The sequence below is a fragment of the Elgaria multicarinata genome, chromosome 1, assembly GCF_023053635.1.
Source record: "Elgaria multicarinata webbii isolate HBS135686 ecotype San Diego chromosome 1, rElgMul1.1.pri, whole genome shotgun sequence".
In the NCBI taxonomy this organism is placed as follows: Eukaryota; Metazoa; Chordata; class Lepidosauria; order Squamata; family Anguidae; genus Elgaria; species Elgaria multicarinata.
The window spans coordinates 175,572,933-175,593,724 of record NC_086171.1 but is presented as its reverse complement, the minus strand read 5'-3'; the positions used below and the strand labels follow the sequence as shown (position 1 = coordinate 175,593,724).

Genomic DNA, 20,792 nt, shown 5'->3' with positions numbered 1-20,792 from the left:
TAAAGACAAGATCACTTTGTTTTGGATCTGAGGTTTATAAATTTCTTCAAAGTACTCCCCATTTAAAGTGAAAAGTGATACTACAGTTTATTTTTCTGTAATACAATTAGAGTTCCTACAGAATTACCCAAAGGAAACTCTTAAATCATATGAACATTTCTTTAAGGGCTAGATGTGGGGATTCCAATGCTTTATCTTTCTCAAATTTCCTAAGTTCATTAAATAACAACTAGTTGGATCCAGGATCTGCCTTCCACGAGAGGAAGGGACCTCCTGCCCTCCCTAGCAGGACCTCCCAACACTGAGTGCAGCATTTTCAGGTGTCTGGAAAGCTTTTGTGACAAGGAGGGGGTGGAGAGGTCCACTTCCACCACTGCAGTAGATCCAGCATAAATCTGGATCCAACCCAATGAATGAATGCCACTTGCAAAATACAAAAGCAGACAAGCTTGCACTTTCAAACCTGCAATAAATGTTTTTCAGGTGATTAACCCTAACAAGTTTATGAGAGAATATATGTGTGCTATCAAAATACATACATATATCAGTGGGAAATAGCGCTGAGTACCGACAACAAAACTGAAGGCACCCCAACAACCTAAAAAGCAGAGATGAACTCTGCCGAAGTAGATGAGTGGTTGTCATGTACAATTCTTCAGGCTGCTAAAATTTATTAAGTGTGTTTCAATAATGTAAACAATGTAAGGGAAATACATGTGATTGTCTTTATTTATTTTTTTACAAGTATTCCAGTAAAAATGTCTAAATAATATTTATTTATTTAAAACATTTGTATCCCACCCTATAACGTAAAGATCTCAGGGCGGCATACAGATAAGAGCATACAGTATAAAACAATAAATATACACAGCTAAAAACAAATTAAACCATGAACCAAGTTAAAACAATATATAATTTAAAAGCAGTAAAAACAATTAAAACAATGTGCCATCTTAGTGAATTTAACCATTAAAGTCTTTGTTAAAAAGCCATGTTTTCACTTGGCGCCGGAATAAAATCAGTGTTGGAGCCAGTCGGGCCTCCAAGGAGAGGGCATTCCAGTCGGGGTGCCACAACAGAGAAAGCCCTCCTCCTTGTCCCATCATAGCAAATGTGTTGTGCTGGTGGGATGCGGAGAAGGGCTCCTCCAACAGATCTCAAGTCTCAGGCAGGCATATATAAGGAGAAGCACTCCCTCAAGTATTGAGATCCCAAGCCATTTAGGGCTTTAAACGTAAATTAAATCAATTTAAGTGTGCTTTATTTTCTTCTTCAAATATTCCAGGTCAAATACTGAGGATATTTTTAAAGCTTTGATATTTACTAAATACTACTAAAACAAACATGCTAAATCACTCTTCAGGGCATCAGAAGAATTTTCCAATACAGATTACCCTGTGCAAATTAGTCTAATTTCTAGGAATGTTTGCACTGGAAAAAATTCAAAAATTACCAGAAAACTCTCATCACTGACTAACTTTTTTTACAAAGGATAATTTGACATCAATTATATTAGGCCTTACCAAAGCAGGATGACCAATACTTAGAAATGCAAACATCAGAACCAGGACTAGAAATCAAATTTCAAAAAACTGCTGGCTGTGCTGGGCCAACGTCTGCTTAGAAGGTCAAGGAAATTATTGTAGATCACATGTGACCTACTCAAACTAGGAATGCACAAGTGCCAGCATAGAGGGCAGAATGAACAAAGGTTTCACTGATCTCAAGGATGACTCTACTTCAATTCTGAGATCTCATGCTGGGTTCCCCTTCTTGAGAGAGGCCCAACTGTTGCACAGTTTTAGTTTCCTCCCTAAAAGCAGCAGCTGGGTTTCTCACTTTGAAGCTGTGGTTGTGAACAGGGAAGCACTAATAGTATTAGACTAAATTCATTATTCTGCAACTAACACAGATTTGCATTTCACTTGGCTGTAGAAGCTGTACAGCAAGCTCAGATGCAGCAGATGCCTCCCACCTGGAAGCACCTTTCATTCAAGCCTCCACTGACAAACAGCCAGTTTTGGAGGAAGATGCTGGCCACACTGACACAGAACGGGTATAGACTCAAGGATGATATTTGTAACTTGTGTCGGTCTCCTGTCTTCAGTTAGCAGAACTAACATTTTAAGTTTAGGCCTTAACTATCATCCAAAGAGATATCAAGCATAATCAAGTGACAAGAGATATTTTTGTTTTCCTCACATCAACCTACTCGATACAGTCTACCCTGCTGTAGTCAACAATCTTCTGGATTCGGGCAAGTAGCACCTGCGAGCATTCAAGTGGCAAAACCAAGATACATGTACAGCTAGATAGACCATTACAGCACCCTCAGCTTAAGGAAAGTGGACCAAGATTGGAATCAGTTTGCAGATTTCAGAATTACTAATATTAGGCTCTTTTCAAATCCATGACTGCTGGTCATTTTGTATGTTGGTGTTTGCTCTGCTTTGAAATCATAAGAAATAAAAAGCTGAAGGTATCTGGCCAACAGAAATTCAGGAGCACAGTATCTCCTGTGTTATGCCTTACAAGTAGCCTTTAAAAGACAGCCTCTAACCCTTGCTTCACTGCTGTCCCCTTACTTTCCCTCTCCTCTTGTTGTCCCACTGTCATCATGCAAAGTGCAGTTCTGCTTCTCCCTCTCCTAGGGAGAAGCTTCTGTTAGGCTATGAGGGAAAGAAACGTCCAAGGCCTACATGAGCCTGAGATCAAAGATCCCCAAAACCAAGCCATGCTAGAGCAAATGCACACAGGCAGCTTGTCCTGAAAAAGGAAGGGAGATGTGCCATTTAGAACATGGGTCTTAATATGCTGTACAAATGGAGATAATAGTCTGATTGAGTACCATTTGCATGTCACAGCTGCCTGATAATCACGTTGTGCTTGGCACAAACATTTACATTTCCCAATACTGTAGGGCAGGTACCACATATTTTAACACCTAGTGTGTGTCTTACAGGAACAAACACCCATACACAGCTAGTTTAGGTGCATCTATAGGCTTGAGCATGGCTGTTTTTAAAATTCCAACTGTTTAATCACGTGGCATAGGCGACTTCTGCTTAAGAAAAAACCAACCCTCTTCCCTTAGAGCATAGAACTGGTTGTGTAGTTTTTGGGATTCTTGTGCTATCGTACACAAATTCTAGAAGTATAGAAAAGTTCACCTTCCAAATGTCAAATGATGACCTTTGTTTTCCCTTGAAGTCAGCAGACAGCTTGCAATAGTCAGGCTTCCAAATTCCCACTCAATTTTAGCAGCTTAAACATTTTCAAAAATACTTATTTTATTTAAAAAAATATTTTAAAAAAAAACTTTTGAAAGAGCTGCCATTACAGTTTAAACTCAAATGGAAAACGGGGAATGAGCAAAAGCTGAAAGCAGCCAATATTATTTCAACAGAGGAAAGTTTACATATCAAGGGGCACAGGATACTTGCCTTACAAATGGCATATTTGAAGACATGAAATGAGTACTTACCTATAATAGCGTGATTGCAAGTAAGTGGAACACACCGCTTTCGACACATGACTAGCAGAGCCAAAGTCAATGACCTTCACCCTGTATGGCTGGCGCACGGGATCAACCAGCATGATGTTCTCAGGCTTTAGGTCAGCATGTATTAAACCCAGGCTTTTCAGTTTCATCAAGGCAGTGGCCACCTGTTGCAAAATCGGCCGAATATATTTCAGAGGCAAGGGGCTAAATTTATTTTGTTTTAAGAAGTCGTACAGGTTTTGCTCCAGCATCTCAAACACCAGACATGTGTGGTTTTTGTGTTGAAAGCACTCGTAAGAACGGACAAAGTTATACTCGTCAGCATTTTCACTACTCAGCCGAGAGAGGATGCTCACTTCGATTTGCCCCTGCCTGGCATAAGAAGGGTGGTTTTTCAGGATTTTGATAGCTACGATCTCTTTTGTGCTGCGCTTCCAGCATTTTGCCACTTGCCCAAAGGTCCCTCGGCCCAAGAACTCCAGGACTTCATAGCTGTTTGTCATGGAACAAAGAATTTCATGTTGGACCAGCTGGTAATCCCCTTCACCACTGGAACTACTGCTTTTGGTTGTTACAGTGGTGGTAGTGGCCGCAGCACCCACCGCAGGTCTGTTTTGCAGCATGAGAGGTGGATGTTCCTCAATTATTTGCACGCTACCGTTGCTGTCTACCTCCTCACTTTTCCTTTTTAATCCACATTTTTTATACGGCTCCAGCAAAGCAATGTTAGCCCTGTGTGTCAGGGCCTGGCTGTTTTGAAAGGATGTTGTTCCACCGCTGCCTGTGCTGTCTGCTGCTGTAACCACAATGTGCTCAACTGAAGGAGCAGGAAGAAGGAGGCTCTGATCATAAGCAGGGATGCTGAAGTTTGCTACCTGGTGAGAGGAACTTGCTGGCCCTTGAGCACCTGGGAGATTTTTGCTGTGACTGTAATACTCGTCACTGTTACTCTGTCCTGAAACATCCCAGCTAGAGGGCTCCACTTTCAGTTTCTTGGCACTGCAGAAGGCACTCGAAGATACAGATGGAGGGGAGAACACCTGCAGCTGTGAGGCCATACCTGAAGAGGAGGAAAAAAATCTAGTCAACAACCAAGAAATATCAAGTACATGAAACAAAACAATATCATGTATGGCAAGCACATCCAGAATCACAGGTCTGTTTTTACCCATTGATTAAGAATGCCAGTTGTGCATCTTCTTCTTGTTATTATTTATTACATTTATATACCGCACCATAGCCAAAGCTCTCTGGGCAGTTTACAAAAGTTAAAAACACTTCAACAAGAGTTTTTCCAAAGCATGTGTTGCTGGGGCAACAAGGGTATAAGGGCTGTCAAAAGTCCAACTATAGACAGCTTACATCTACACACGAAGTATTACATTTCAAAGCATTAGTCACCCTCACTGGCTCGCCATCTATAGTGACCACACTTGGATCGCCATAGAAGGGGTAGAATATGAATAAAGAACAAAAAATATTTTAAAATTTTGGATGGACAAGATATACAACTTTCCTTCTAGAATAGTCACATGCCTGACTGCAAGCAAGAGCTGCCTCCAAATAATCAGGAAGAGAATCTTCACAAAAACTATTACCATAAGTGGACAAAATAGGTAGAGTAGACAGACTAGTAGAAACGTTTGACAGGTTAACATGAGTTCTTATTCACTGTTTTAGATGTTCTATCATTTCCTATTAATCCGCTATTACACACAACCTGAATAATCCCTGGCTATGGCCACACAAGCTGTCCATCCTTGTTCTACCAGAAGTACAAGCCTCCTATCATTAAGGACTGAAGTCATACTGCCTTACCAACAATTACTCCTATAAGTAAGTCAGCTTTCCCAAAGGAGACTCCTCAGATCTTATTTATGATATTACAATTTGTTAATCAAACTGCCAAACTTTTTTTTAGATCAACTGGAGAAGGTGCCTTGTCAAACTGGAGGAAAATGTTTTAAATTAAATTACAGTATGATTTAACAAAAGCTATTCTTCATTGTTAAAAGGGAATGGCTACATGAAGTTTGGCAGTGGGAAATATGTATTACAATGACATCACCAATACCGTGAAAAGAACACTTCAGTATCAGATGCTAGGGGTCCTCGGTGCTGGGTTTCTTTTGTTATTGTTTTGCTAGGTTTACTGTTTATTGCTCTCTTATTCTTTACTACTTTGGTTATCTATATGACAAGAAATATACATAAAATATATATTTTCACCATGGGTGCAAAATATAGGACCACTTACATGTTTTTTACTCAAATCTCAAGAAGTGGAAGCTAACTTAAGTGCAGAACTGAAACTAATGTGCTCCTAGAAGACCCAAGTCTCTGCTTGCTGTTAGACTGGGGTGTGGGGGTGTTTAATCTGCTGCTAAAGCTTTAAATTTTGTCACCAAACTTTATGTCATCAATAAATTGTCCAGAACCAAGAGCACTTGGTGAAAGGGGAGGATCAAAAACTACTCTCTGTCTTGAAGACGGTACTTATGAAAGCCTGAAATGAATAACTCTGTATTTAAGGGACTTAAATATATACCAACCATATATCTCCAGCTATATAAGCTATGTTTCTGCAAAACATTAGTGTTAAAATGACACCATATCCCAATAAGTTCTCACATATTTCATTTTACTGGGTATAAGGTTTGGTTACTTTCATAGCATATTCTCATTTTGTAACTATCTTTTCTCTGTTTAAACAGAGCAATCCATTCATTTATAGTGCTGTTGACACTGTTTGTGCCAGTTGATATGGACAAGTTTGTTTCTACCCTGCTTCCCAGCAATGTCATTCAAACATCTTCATTAATACAATTAAAAGGTTCTCCATATGGGCAATGAGAGCTTCTGCTTGTGTCATTCCTACTGGCCAGTGCAAGGTCATACTCATCCTTACTCAGAATAAAGAATGGCATTGGAAAGAACTGGAAAAGTTTACTAGAACACAATTCTACTTGAAATGTCTTGCATGTCACAACATGCAACTATGAAGATTACCAAAGTAATTCTAGCCAGGGATGGTATATGTAAAGTTAAGTATACAAAATTTCAATGTGATTTAAATATACTGAGTTTCCTCTGGATTGTGCATAATGAGTTTGCTTCCTCAGGAATGTGGATTACCCTAACATAAAAACAGGGTGTTCCATTATATGATCAATGCCCAAGTCAGGCAGGAAACATAGAAGCATGTCACAAGACAAAAATGTGCCTTATCCGAAACAACTCTTTCAAAACCTGCATTTGTTTGCCAATTGCAGTAACAAACACATTGAACAATAGAAAGCCACCAGTATTCCTGGAAAAAAGCTGAACTTCCTTTACATTGCCAGTCCACTGTCCAACTAACTATTCTAATGTCAACATCCCAGTAGAAATGCTGACACTCCCCACCACCCTGCTGTCAGATCCAACAGCTCACTAGACCCCAGACAAGCACTTTTTAAATATGCTGCATTTCTTCCCAACTCTGAGAACAGTAGCATGTTTAGTCTTTCTGAGCTCAGCTGTTAATCTATTTGTTCAAGCTGCCTCGACAGTCTGAGCCTAAATAAAAACATTTAGGAGACCATATGAACTGAACTTCTTAACCACTTGTTACTAACATATCTTAGTACAAATCAAGTTTAATTAATCCAGCTTGTGCTAGAAATGGCTGCCCCGATCTATAAACCAAGCAATAACCAGATAGCAATGCCCTGAACTCACTACTTATTCAAGGCTAGATTAAAGAAGGAGCAGCATGTACATGTTTTCTCAGTAATACTGGCATATAGTCAAGAATTTTCGAGAGCTAATATCCTTTCCAAGAGTTTATTTCAACTCTATAGCATGTTGGCTGAGCTAGTAAAAACCAGTAGCAAGAGTGAAGAGTCTGGCTCCAAGAAATGTCCCTTCAAGTTCTCCCTCCCAGGCAACATCTGTCCAAGGATAAATGCTATACTAAATATATTATCAAGTTTCAAAGAACAACCACAACATTTTTCCCATAAAGCACTTTTATCAGTATCCAAGAAACTGCCTTAAGTCTCACCCCAACTTGCATGTAAGTTAGGTCAGATGCCACATCAGCACCATTTATGCTTTATAAAACTGATTCAAGCGCAAAATGCGATCAGTACAAAGGAATATTATTTTTGCTGTTACCCAGTTCTTCAGCATTACTACCACTTCCTCAACAACAATGCAAGTTCACACTAGCCCCTCATCTGGTTCCAATAAATATGAGGGTGTGATCTCAGCAGTGGCAGATTCTGCATGTCAGGGTGTAGTGACCTAGATAGCTTCAGTGGTACGACTGCACTATCAAGGCTGATTTCTAGACTATTATCTGCTCAGTTATTATATCACACAGAGCTTAAAGCCAGGGGTATCTTTGATAAACCTTTGATCCTATACAACAAGGTAATTATTTTGCTCATAAGCAGGCAACATAACAAATTAAAGGCAGTAGACAGGAAGCTGTTTTCCTCCCTCTTGCATAATAATAGAACCTAAAGTCATCCAATGAAGCTAAATGGTGGGAGATAAAAAAACAGACAAAAAGTCTTCACACAGCACATTGTTAAACTATGAAATTAATTTCCACAAAACACAGTGATGGCCACCAAGTTGGACTGCTTAGGATTAGATAAATTCGACAAACATAAGGCTATCAATAGATACATGTCATCAATATTCCCCTAGGTACCCGTTGCTGGGGAACATTAGCAGGAGGGCGTTATTGTACTCATGCCCTGCTTATGGGCTTCCCATAAGCATGATTAGCCACTATGGGAACAGAATGCTAGTCTAGATAGGCCTTTGGTATAATACATTAAAACCCTTATGTTCTTATTGCTGTTTTTTACTTGCAGCACACTATAGTTAAAAACTTGCTTTAAAATATTAGTAGTGGCTAAGGTGTTGGACTGGGAGTCGGGAGATCCAGGTTCTAGTCCCCATTCGGCCATGGAAACCCACTGGGTGACTTTGGGCCATGGAGAGGAGGAGGAGGATTATGTATGCCACCTTGGGTTCCTTGGAGGAAAAAAAGCAGGATATAAATGTAATAAATAAATAAATATTTAAAATATTATTATAAAACAGGGGCAGGCAATCTGGAGCCCTCCAGATGTTTTAGACTACTACCATTATATCTGACCATTGGTTATGTTGGCTGGGATTTACGGGAGTTGTAGTCTAGAATATCTGGAGGGCATCAAGTTGCTCACCCCTCGTATAAAGTGTGTGCACCTTATAGACACTGACTCAGTGATTCCAATGAGGAAATTTTAACTACAAGTGCTTAGGATCACTCTTTTAGGACTTACCCAACAGAAAAGTCACTAATAACAAGAACATAATTAGACTTTTCATTCAAATGTCATAATAACTACTCCAAAATCAATTGAAGATTTTAAGATTCAAGTTATCTTGATCAGAGTCCTCGATATCTTATTGGAAGAGTAAACTAAGGCCAGTTATTTCTACAGAAGATAATTACAGACTTTCAATATAATCTAGCAATAGACATGCTACTTATCCTTATGTCTTTCCACTAACTCCAAGAGAAAATATTGAGCTGTTCTTTGGACACAACCCAGAGAGCTTCGACTATTGGGCAGTATAAAAATGTAATAAATAAATAAATAAAAATAAATAAACATCTGCTTTGGCTCTAGGCACAATCACACTGTATGTGAATGTTTGACAAGAGAAATTGCAACAAAAGAATGCCATAATGAACATAAGCTATAAAACTATAAAACAAGAGTTCACTGGTGAGACTACTGGGAAATCCAACAGCAGTTCCAAGCATCTCAGAATTAATCACATTATTGACACCACCCAAGACGTTATTTATGTTGAAAAATACAAAAGGTTTTAAGCACTAAATGTCTCAGGGTGGTGTGCTTTTTTTTCTTGCTTGAGTAACACTAGCTGTGGTAAAAAGTTCATGTCCAGCTCAAGATAACCACCCAGTACTGCAAAGCTGGCGCTGGCAGAAGCCCAAACCTCTAGAAATTTTACAAAGACTTACTTTAATCTAAACCTGGAGCCAGTGAGGTGGAATTTTTCCTAGCCACTCACAAACGGGACGCGGCTCCCACTAGCAACGTAACAAGTAGGAAAGAATTGGTAGAAATTCCACCCACTCAAAAAAAAAAAAAACAGAAAAGAAAAGAAAAGAAAAAAACCCCACAACACGCTGGGGAAAAACCATGATTTGGCATCTCCAAGATTCAGTCACTGGAGGGAGGAAAAAAGGTGCATCGAAATCAGGGGAACGACACATGCCAAGAACCTGCCCACGGTGACCGAGCTACCCCGGGGGCGTCCGACCCACCCAGAAGCTGCCCGCGATACTCACTTTTGGTGGCGATGTTCGGCCGCCGCCTTCCGAGAGAGGCCTCAGTGGCCAACATCGATGGCGGCCACTGAACGAAGAACCGACTTGCCCAGCAGGGGCTGAAAAGCTCCCGCAGCGGCCTGTCCTGCTCTACCCCACCCCCAAGGTCGCCCCGAGGGACGGTACTTACTCGCCGCCGTTGGGGGTGTCTCAGCCACGGGCCGGGCCGGGAGCTGCCTGCCGGGGGACGAGCGGGCGCATCCTAGCCCCGGAATACGGGGCCGGCCCGGGCAAGGGGGAGCGCGGCCGCCGCGGCCCTCTCGAGCCGGCCAGCCCACGGGCAGCCCCCAGGCCGCTCAGCTGCCGCTTCCGACAGGCTTTGGCCCCCGTCGCCCGCCAGCGAGCCCGGCCCGGCCCCCGCTTCCCTTCACGGTGGTGCCGCCGCCGCGCCCTCGAGGGCCCCTCAGCTCAGCGTAGCTGCTCCCGCTCCGTTCCGCGCCCCTCGACTAAGCCAGGCTGAGCCTGCCGAGCCCGGAACGCAAGCGCCTCCTCACGCTCGGAGCAGCGAGTCGGAAGCAGCCGAGCGCCGAGTCAGAGATGGGGGAGGTCATAGGGGCGCACGTGACCAACGGGCTCTGAGGCCGGCCGCCATGATCAGTTAGTGTGCCCGAATCATAGGAGACATTTTCTCCGATGGTTGTCGCAGCCACAAAACAGACCAGCAAAATGCGAATACATATCCTCTCCGTCGCCGCCCTCCCAGGACCCGCCCCATTTGGAGAAAAGGCACGATGCAAAACAATGTTTTATAGTCTGATCCTGTGCACGTTTACTAGGAAGCAGCAAATCCCACTGAACTCAATAGGACTTGCTCCCTCTTAAGTGGACTGAGGCCGATAACATAAAAGGGAGGGGGGCTTCCTTTGGAATTAGCCGCCCACCGTCTCAAGAATTGGGATGGGTCCGTGGTGGAGGGTCCAGCCGGCCATGTCCATCTGAGCAGGAGAAGAAAGATGGAAATTTGATACAGCGCGTAGAGTTTGCGCGACCGCTTGGCAACCTGAAGTTCAAGAATCGGGGCAGCACTCCAGACCCTTCTCCTGACCTAAGATGCAATTTTAATGACCGTGAAAAGAAGGGTGGGCCGATCTCGCTTACTTGGGAGTAAGCTCCACGGAACACTTTAGACTTATTTAGGCATGTACAGGATCAGGCTGCGCATCTCGTTTCTTTCGCTGGCTTAAACTTCCAGAAGGCTATCCTTCTGGATTCATATTTGGCTCCTTTCTTCATTTTCTATATTTTGACCCAAACAAGAGCTGAGAGCTTTACTTACCTCTCTTCCTTTTAAACATGGTTATCGCCTCGCTCTGTCGGATGCTGGCCTGCTCCCTTTGAGTTTCTACCTTCACGCAGGTTAGCGGCTCAGTTAAGCGGAGTCAAAACTAGATTCAAAGTTTCTCCTTTCTGAATCTGCCAGTAAGCGGAGGTCCTCGAATCAAAGCCGAAAGAAAGATCTGCCCGTTATCCGCTAGATTCTTACCAGGGCAACAGGTATCCAAACAAGTTCTTAGGATTCCTTCTGGAGTTCTCGCGTTAAAACGCCCACCGAAGTATTTTCATTGGTTCTTCTCAACCTGGCCAAATATAGCGCTCCTATAAAGGTATTGGGCGATTTCTTGAGAAGGGAGTAGCCTACAGACTGTGCTCCCATTACATCTATTGTAATGTATAAGTAGTGGGTTTTAGTACTGTTTGGTAGTGGAATGGGGGTAAGTTTATCTCCATCAATTCTCATTCAGACACTTTGCTCCAGATCAGCCTTTGGGGGCAAATCTAAAAAGTTTTTTTTTTTTATCACCACAAGTAATTATGAATCATATAATTGCTGAGAAGTTCACAATCGAAGTGAACTCAAGTGAGTAGAAAACCACCCAGACCCCATTATTCCCTGTTTCACTTCTCTTTACAAAGTTACATTCTTACATTAAGAATGAACCAAAACATTCCTTTAGACTTGGAAAAAATAAACAAACCCTAAAGGCTTTTCACAAGTTGCTGAGAAAACATCCTCAAATACTTCCCATTAAAATCAAACTAACATGTTTATATAGATCCAATGTGAACAGGGCCCTTTTATTTTGTGTATCTAGTTTAAGATATTATGCCCAGTTTATAGCAGTTCTAAGTATCCGTACCCATCAGCTGGAATTACAAATGGTGACCCATCATATTTGAAAGGCTTTAGAAATTCTAGCTATCTATAGGATAATCTACAATGTCCCATTCATAATCCACAGAGAAACACTCCCTTGAAAACTCTTCCAAGAATCACTCATCAATATTGTTCTAATACCACAGTTAGGTGGTTGAGTACCTGTCTATTCAGAAGCAAAATAGGACCAATAAAAAATAAGATGTGGTTTCTACATATGCAGGGCATTGCTTAGATGTGGAGAAATATGTAGGTATATAAATTAAAGGATTTTTTAAGAGATAATCCAAAACCACTCTAACAAGATGTGGACCTATGAGATTCTTAGAACTTACAGGATGTTGATAGTAGTTGAGCCTAGGCCATAGAGAGAAGTAATTTTAGAGTAACTCACCCTTTCATCTGGAGAACTTCCTGATTCTTTTAAACTTTGTGTTTCTCTCTCCCAGGCACATTCAGCCTGGCCTATTTTATTACAGGTCTCCATTTGTATATACTAGCAGTGAACTCAAGCGGTCAAGTGCCAATCAATTTGAAAACAAAATATGGACATCTAAAATAAGACAGTGGTTTTTACATACCTGGGAGGACTTGTTAAATTTACAGAGGTATATACATTTGTAAATTAAAAGGAAAATAAGTGTTAAACTGCAACAAAACAGCCTGACAAAGACCATAACCTTCCAGGATGTACAGAATTCATGACATACACCCAAAAAATCCTGGAAGGGAGGAGGGGAAGAGGAAAGAAATGTGTCTGTTCAAGCCCTTAACAATGTGTAATTTTATCGTAGAAGGATGGGCAGTGCATGCACTGAAATTAAGGGGAAATTAAAGGGAAATCAGGATATTTTGAGAGGGAAAACTGGAATATTTTTTCCCTTTCCCATCAACCAGAACCAAATTCCATCACAATAAAATGCTCAGTTTTGAGTCTAGAAATTCTCATATAGCATAGAAGAAGAGATGCCTGAACTGTACAAGGTTCCTGTTTTGTGGCTAGCTCAAGTTCTGAACAGGAATACACTACAATATTTTGTCAATATCCTCCTACTAATGCATATACTAAGCCACCCATTTCCCTTTAGCTAACTAGCTATCTGTTATTTTAGCAAGGGCACCGCTCTGCTTACAGTGCTTAAGCCATTCTACTTCTATAACTTCCAGGTGGAGTCAATTTGGCACAGAAATAGCACAGTTACTGAAGTTTAAAGACCCAGTTCTCAGCCTGGTTTTAGACCTGGGGGAGAAGGGGGAAACATATCTTCTGTTTCCACACGTCTTGGTGTATTCCTATGCACAAGCTAACCATACATTGCCAGTTGTTACAAGGTAGCTTCTGTGAGCAGTACTGACTCCATTTTGAAGCGACCCAAAACCCCACCTACAGACTGAGAGCATTCACAGAAGGCCTAGGTCAAGTAACCATTTCCTGATAGACTTCTTCAAATGCATTCCCCAGAGACAAAGATAGGGGTAAAACTAAGCAGAATATGAATGCTGGATGGCAAGAGTCATACCTGGTCATACACATGCTAATATAGCCCTGTTGCTGAACTCCAGGCTTGCATCAAGTACAGCCATCATCCCAAATCACCCTCTTTTGTTCCCATCTTTAGATAAGATCATACAAAAACCCTCAAGTTGGAGAGAAGAGGCTGGCTAGCTCTCTCTCCCTTTTGAACCAGAAGCACAGAATAGACTACACATTCCTTGCGAGAGCAAGCTGCCATGGGTGACTTTTCCTCTTCACCTAAGACTAAGAGTTGCAATGCTCTTCAGTTCTGCTCTACAGGAAAGGGCTGCAGCCCAAGGAAAGGTATATTGCCTTTAAAGATTCCCTCTACTCTTTCCCCTGCTGTCTGTGTGTGTATGCTCTTAAGTCTCAAAAAGTCTATTTTTCAGTCTTGAAACTGCTTCTAAGCTTCTACTCGCTCAGCTAATTTCCCCAAAACTAGCTTGTGCCTTTGTATTTGTTTCAACCTCAATAAATGTGCCATTGTGGCGTTATCCCCTTCAGTGCTGTAAGTTTCTTGAGTAAGAATTGCCTTACTTAGCCACAGACGCTCTATTGCCAATGTCAAAAGATTCCTTATAAGCGGGTGTAAGTCTCATTAGAACATGTGCAAGTTTGTACACGGGTCTAATGAGAGCACATCGCGTAACACTGTTTTCTTGAAGAGTTCTTTAATAGTTGCATGAAAGGAGGGAATTTAAAGGACAGAGTAGTGGAGGGGAAAGTGCCATCTGTTCAGCGTCTTTCTGCAATGCATTTGTATTTTGATTTCTCTCTTCTGAGCCTTCTGATGTATGATTGGCTCCAGTTCTCTCAAACTGGGGTGAGAAAAGTCAAAAACTACATCCTAGTTTTTTTACTCTGTGCTGTCAGCAATGTTGCAATGATAAACCATATTGTGCAGGGCGGGTGGCTGAAAGAAACCCTTTACAAGAACCACTCCTCCAGCTGGAATGTGGGAATTGCAAATGGGGGGCTGGGAGAGGAAGTTGCTAGGGAACCCCCTGAACCATTTCAGAACTCTCTGCCAAGTGCTATAAAGAAGCAAACAAAATGTACAGTGGCTATATACTTCCCCTGTATGCTTTTATTGCTGTGATTGTAGGACAATACTGGTAATGGCCCAGGACACGGAGCTCCATCACATCTAGGTAGAAACGCGCAGCTCCCGTCACTTCTCTTGTCACTCCAACGTCGCATCCTGAAAACAGGAAGTAACGAGGCCCATTCAGTCCAGCAGGAGAGAGCAGCAACCGGATTTTTTCAAGGGGGGGGTGTTGTGGGGCAAGGAAGGCCAGAAAGGGCGGAAGATGCAAGAAAGGCAGACGACGTCATGTGAGCAATCCATGAGTGCCCAGTAATGAGCATGCAGTAAAACGCTTGTTGGATGGAGCTCTTTGTCTTAACTATCTAAAAATCCTATGGGCTACAACAGAAATACAGGAACCATCAAACAAAATCAGTCCTGTCTAGTCCAACAATATGTCTCAAGTGGCAGAACCAAATCATGATTCAAAGGAAGGTGAAGGTACCTTGCAAAAGGCTGATGTCATTATAAGCACATTATTTCTTCATTTTAGCTTTGAAAAAGAATTGTACTGTCCATGGTTCAAAGCACTGTATATATGGCTACCTATTATTTTAGCTGTAGAGATTTTGCTTACCTTTGTGCCTGCACACACACAAAAACAGTTTCCCATCCCCAAGCCAACTAGAGTTGCAGTCAATATTTTACTCATAGGAGCATTCATATACATCCCTCTGATAAAACTAAATACACCACCATCATTTGAAAATGTTTCCTTTGTTTTTAGTTTGAAAAAAGCCGGGGGGGGGGTTTCAGTGGGGGTTTCTGGACTGCATTTTTCTAATGTCAGTGAACTTGCTACCAATGTGTTCTATAAAGATATTAAACTTGCTCGTATGTTACCTCCCTGAGCGACTGAAAATCATGTGTGTGGGAAAAGTGCATTTCCAGAAAGCAAAACAAAGTTGTCTGAGCTACAGTGCAGTGCACTGATGCTTTGTCAGTACAGTGTGATTACTGTGGGATCAATGTGATTGCTAGCAGGGGGAGGCGGGCATTCCATTGTCAGTCAGCAAGAGCAACAGCAAATTCCTATGTCTATAGAAGTCCCTGGCTTTGCTGTATTTTCCCCTTCAGGGTTCTGACAAAACTCTGTCTGGGGATGTGCTGCAGAGAGACACCAGATGTGGATTTCTGTCATTATGCAATAACAGTAGTAGTAATTTGTCGGCTGCAAGAGCTCAGGAATTATCATTCTATAGGCTCTTACTGGGTTTAGCTAATGAATGGTGTACTGCTGGATAATGTGGCACTAAACTTGAGCAAATAATATATAATGTATACCATTTTTCACATAGCACATGCTTGGGTCCTAGAAATCTGGCCTGGAATCTCAGACAATTGCAGTGTGAATCATAGCACATCAGCTGCAGTTTGCTAGGATATAATGTACAAAGTTGCCACTTCTTTTTCCTTCCTGGTAGGATTTCTAGACATCTAACAAGCACACTTAAGGCACAATCCTATGCAGGTTTAGACAGAAAAAGTCCTACAATTCCCAACATTACCCAGCTGTCATGTTTTCTGTCTAAACTTGCATAGGACTGTGTCTTAAAGCTTACACTAAGGTTAATAGGACTGGCCTTTTTTACATATATAGCTCATCTTTCCTCTAAGGAGCTCAAGCTGACCTGCATGGTTCCCTCCATTTTAACCTCACAACAATCTGATTAGGTGGGTAGGGCTGAGAGAGGGTGACTGGCCCAAGTTCACTCAGAGGGCTGTGTGTGGATAAAGTATCTGTTCTTTAAATTGCATCTCTGTAAGGCATTTTGAGACCCATTACACTCTTTCATGACCAACTTCCTCTCCTAAAATCATGCTAAAATATGTGTTTTGGAGAACAACAACAATCTGTAACAGGAATGGGGAACATGTGGCAATCCAGTTGTTGTTGGAAGTGCAACTCCCATCATCCCTCACAATTTGACTCTGCTGATTACATAATCAGCAACAACATCTCTGGGGGGCCACGCATTCCTGGTTTATAATGTTTTAAACACGTGAAGTAGAATTGACAAATAGGCAGACCTTATTTATCACCAGATATAAAGCTTATCTGAAGATCACTCTCTTCACACTAATGTCAGGGAGAGGTTTTTTTTTATTTTTTGCTTTTTAAAAAAAGAAGCTGCAGCTTTTTCTTTAGGTCCTAACATTTAGGAAAATTAAACAGATGGAAACTTTTTTTTCTGTTCCTATGTTGGCCATCTTCACTCTCGTATGACAAGGAATATTGTGCAGCAACCTCCTCACTGCACTATGTAGATGTGATTAAAAAAAAGAAGTCTCTTTTTACCTTCAGTTCACCTAGCCCTATCGTTCACCAACAAGAACAACTGGAAAACTACCTCATCATGCATGCAACCCTGTTATTAACAGAGACTGCACATGAATGGAAAAATACACTCCTTATCTCCTTTGTCATGGACTTTCTGGACAAAGCTAATAGACTGCTGCCCTTTACTGGATACATTTGTATGAATCAGGTAAATAAAATTAACCCCACCAGTTACTGTAGATTCCACTGTGAAATAGCCTGAAGCTTACATATTGCATCTAATAAAATGAAGTCAGACTGGAATTACTGGCAGAGTGAGGGGATTTATTTATTTGCATTTTATCCCACCTTTTTTCCTCCTTAAGGAAGGTGGCATACACAATCCTCCTCCTCTCCATTTTATGAGGTAGGTTGGGCTGAGAGTCACCCAGTGAGCTTCTATGGCCAAGTGGGGGCTCCCCAGTCCAACACTCTAATCACACCACCACACCTCACCCTCCCATAACAAACAATTGCTGATAGTTTTTCTTTCAGTGTGGTGATACAGAGATCACAAGTGTGATGAAATAATTCCCTTGTTACATATTCTGCATGTAGAACAGCTTAACTTCAGATTTCCAAGGTTTCTTGTGTAACGTAACATTCCAGTGCCAAATCCATTTATTTAGAAGTGTGTTCCAATGGGACTTCCGAGTAAATGGATTGAGAAATGCAGTGAGGAACTTTCAAACTAAGAGAACATTGGAAGAAGGGTGCATGTGCATTTGTAGCTTCATTTTAGGTTTCCTGTTTTAGAATGTACACAATTTTGACTGCAGCAGAGAATTAATAAATGGTTTTAGAAATGGTTTCTTTTAAAAACTAAATGTTTGTTTGGCAGTTGAGTGAAACTATTTTTCAGTAGCAGATTATTTTGTGTGGTAGTAGCGACTTAAATAACCTTATTTAGGATTCTTTGCTTCGTTCCTATATGCAGAAATTACAGCTTTTGGATCCCAAAAGAAGCATGAAGTGATTCGATGAATGTCAGCCCAAACCCAGGATGAAATAGGTAGGAAATGTTGTAAACAGCAGCTCAAATCAGTTTCCTTTGCTGCAAGGGGGTTGGGGGTGGGAGAGCGTAGGTCTTCCTGTTACACAATGTTTATGTCAGCCAGCAGCAGGAAAACATGAAGCTCTTTGACAGCAGATAGCAATAAAGCAGCCAAGAAAACCAGCTCAGTATTAGTGTCAATAGGACTCCAGTTTCAGTCCTACTGAAAAGTGGGAAGACTGCTAGAACCATGCCTAGATTAATACTTTGGCTGGCTCTTTGGCACAGTCTTCTTCACTGTGCAACCTGAATCACCTCAGGGGGACTCTCTGCCTCTCTCATTCACTCTCTCTTTCCTTTTGCAATAGCTCTTCACTCTCAGCAGGGCTCTCTAACTTTATTATTTATTTATTTACTTTAATTTTTGTAATATTTAAAAGTACTTTATTTTTCGCGTCATTTGTTTTAGCAGTGAGCCACGCACAGTGAGGGCAAAATTTAAATTGAATACGTGGGCAAGAGAGAGTAATTGTGGATCTGCGTGGGGAGATTTTGCAATGCCAAGTAGAGCAGAGCACTCTCTCAGTAATAAGAAAGAGATCCACACCAATCCAAGGACCAAGCGAGCCTGTTGGAATTCGCCTGCCTGGTGATATGGTGACTGACTGATGAGGCCTTACTTTGACTATTTGGAGCAGCATGATCTGTAAAGGTGTCTGGTGGAAGTACCACTTGAGCAGGGGCATGGTAGGGGGAAGCCCCTAATGGCTCAGGAAAGCCTCCCCGCCCCAGTGGTCTTGGCATTGGTGTCTGGAACATAAGAAAAGCCATGCTGGATCAGTCCATGAGTCTATCTAGTCCAGCACTCCATTCACACAGTGGCCAACCAGGGAACCACAACCAGAACATGGTGCAACAGCACCCTCTCACCCATGTTCCCCAACAAGTAGTTTTCACACGTGGGAAAACATGCTCCCTACCATCATTTCTCCGCTCCTGGTTTCATTGCTTAGTTACTTCCTGTTTCAAAACAGGAAGTAAACAACAAGCACGAGGCCCATTTAGTCGGTCATTCTAATCACACTGCTTCTCCTGCACACAGCAGGAGAGAGCAGCAACTTCCAGTTTTAAAAATATTTCAGACTTTCTGGGGGGTTTCTTGTGGCTCAAGGAAGGCCAGAAGGGGCGTGGGAGGCAGACAACGTAATGCGAGGGACCTGCGAAAAATCTGTGAGTGCCCAGTAACAACTGTGCAATAAAACGCTCGTGGGATGGAGCAACTACTGCCTCTGATACTGGCGGTTGCACTTAGCCATTCAGAACTATTAGCCATTGATAGTTTTCTCCACCAAGAATTTGCCCATCCCGCTTTTAAAGCCATCCAAATTGGTGGCCATCACCATATCTTGTGGTAGTGAATTCCACAGTTTAACTATGCGCTGTCCTGAATCTCCCACCAATCAGCTTCATGGGATAACCTTGGTTCTAGTATTATGGGGAAGGGAGAAAAAATATCTCCCTATCCACATTCTCTACAACATGTGGAACCCAAGTGACTCATACTTGAAAAATAGTGAAGATCTCTGCTCTGGCAGAACAGAACCAAATATGTTTAAAAGAGGATATGTGTACCATCCATGAAATTTAATATTTTTCATCTTTGGAGTAAAATTTATTCTTCAAAATGGTTCCAGTGTAGGTCCAGTGCCTTGCCTCCACCCAAACCTGGCCTGTTTCTCTGCCTTTTAACAAAGGCTTAATCTACACCCGCTTAATGGCTGCAGCTCAAATAGCTACAGGGTCTATTCCAAAGTTGTGAACCCTCTTATAATGTAAATGAGCAAAGGGTGGGTGGTGGAGAGAGACTACAATAGAAAAACATAGTTTTGAGGTTTTCCAGCTCCTGGCACCACCCCCAAGAGGAGGCTGTAAATCAGGTATACTTAAACAATACATTCCAGAGGGCTAGCCCTGTTAGTCTCTTGCACTAAAAATAAGGAAGAGTCTTGCAGCACCTTAATGACTAATAAATTTATTCTGCATCTGATGAAGTAGACAGTGTCCATGAAAGCTTATGCTAGAACGAGTTTGTTAGTCTTTAAGGTGCCATAAGACTCTGTAGTTTTTAAAGATTCAATTATTGCTAAATAAGAGAGATGATTAAAACCAAACTTAAACTGTGACCTCAGAGACTCCCTTTATACTGGTAGAGAAGGGCTCTCTGACATTCTTGAACAACCAGTCTAACCCCTGATCGAGTTTAACCCTTTAAAAGGGTTGCCAACTGACCAAGGGCGAGGGTGGGGGAACCTGGCTGGTCTGCTGCTGTGCTTTCAGCAGCAGCTTGCTTTGCAGAATTCAACTGATGAAGCATTTCATTTTATTTCTAAAAAAACATTTATTTTATTGCATTTACATCCCACCATTTTTCCTCCAAGGAACCCAAGGCGGCATACATAACCCTCCTCCTCTCCATTTTAGCCTCACAATAACAACCCTGTGAGGTAGGTTGGGCTGAGAGTCTGTGACTAGCCCAAAGTTACCCAGTGAGCTTCCATGGCCAAGTGGAGACTAGAACCTGGATCTCCCGACTCCCAGTCCAATACTCTAGCCACTACACCTCACTGTTTCTCATGGCACAGAGATATCTGTGGCTAATAACGCAGCTCCTGTACCATTAGCAGCTGTGGAACAAGCAGGAATTCAAGAGGTGCATTTTTTACCTGTGTTGATGAGGAAGCCTGAATAGTTCCTGACTGTCCCACAGCTCTTAATAGTATAACAACCCTTTGAGGCGGGGAACAATAGCTGGAGA

General features: G+C 41.9%; 1 protein-coding gene across 4 annotated transcripts in view; it reads right to left on the bottom strand.

Moving 5' to 3' along the window:
- The window catches only part of HIPK1 (homeodomain interacting protein kinase 1), a 44,958-nt gene extending 34,758 nt beyond the window's left edge, over nucleotides 1-10,200 (bottom strand). For 3 of the 4 annotated variants that reach the window (XM_063143425.1, XM_063143431.1, XM_063143448.1), the window contains exons 1-2: nucleotides 9,867-10,000; nucleotides 3,485-4,562 (exon numbers count right to left, since the gene is read on the bottom strand). In XM_063143425.1, coding sequence (XP_062999495.1) covers nucleotides 3,485-4,562; nucleotides 9,867-9,921 — 1,133 coding nt within the window. In that variant the 5' untranslated portion in view covers nucleotides 9,922-10,000. Of the gene's footprint in view, nucleotides 1-3,484; nucleotides 4,563-9,866; nucleotides 10,001-10,035 lie in introns of those variants that run through there. The other variant, XM_063143437.1, reaches the window with a different exon arrangement.
- Nucleotides 10,201-20,792: the final 10,592 nt, after the last annotated feature.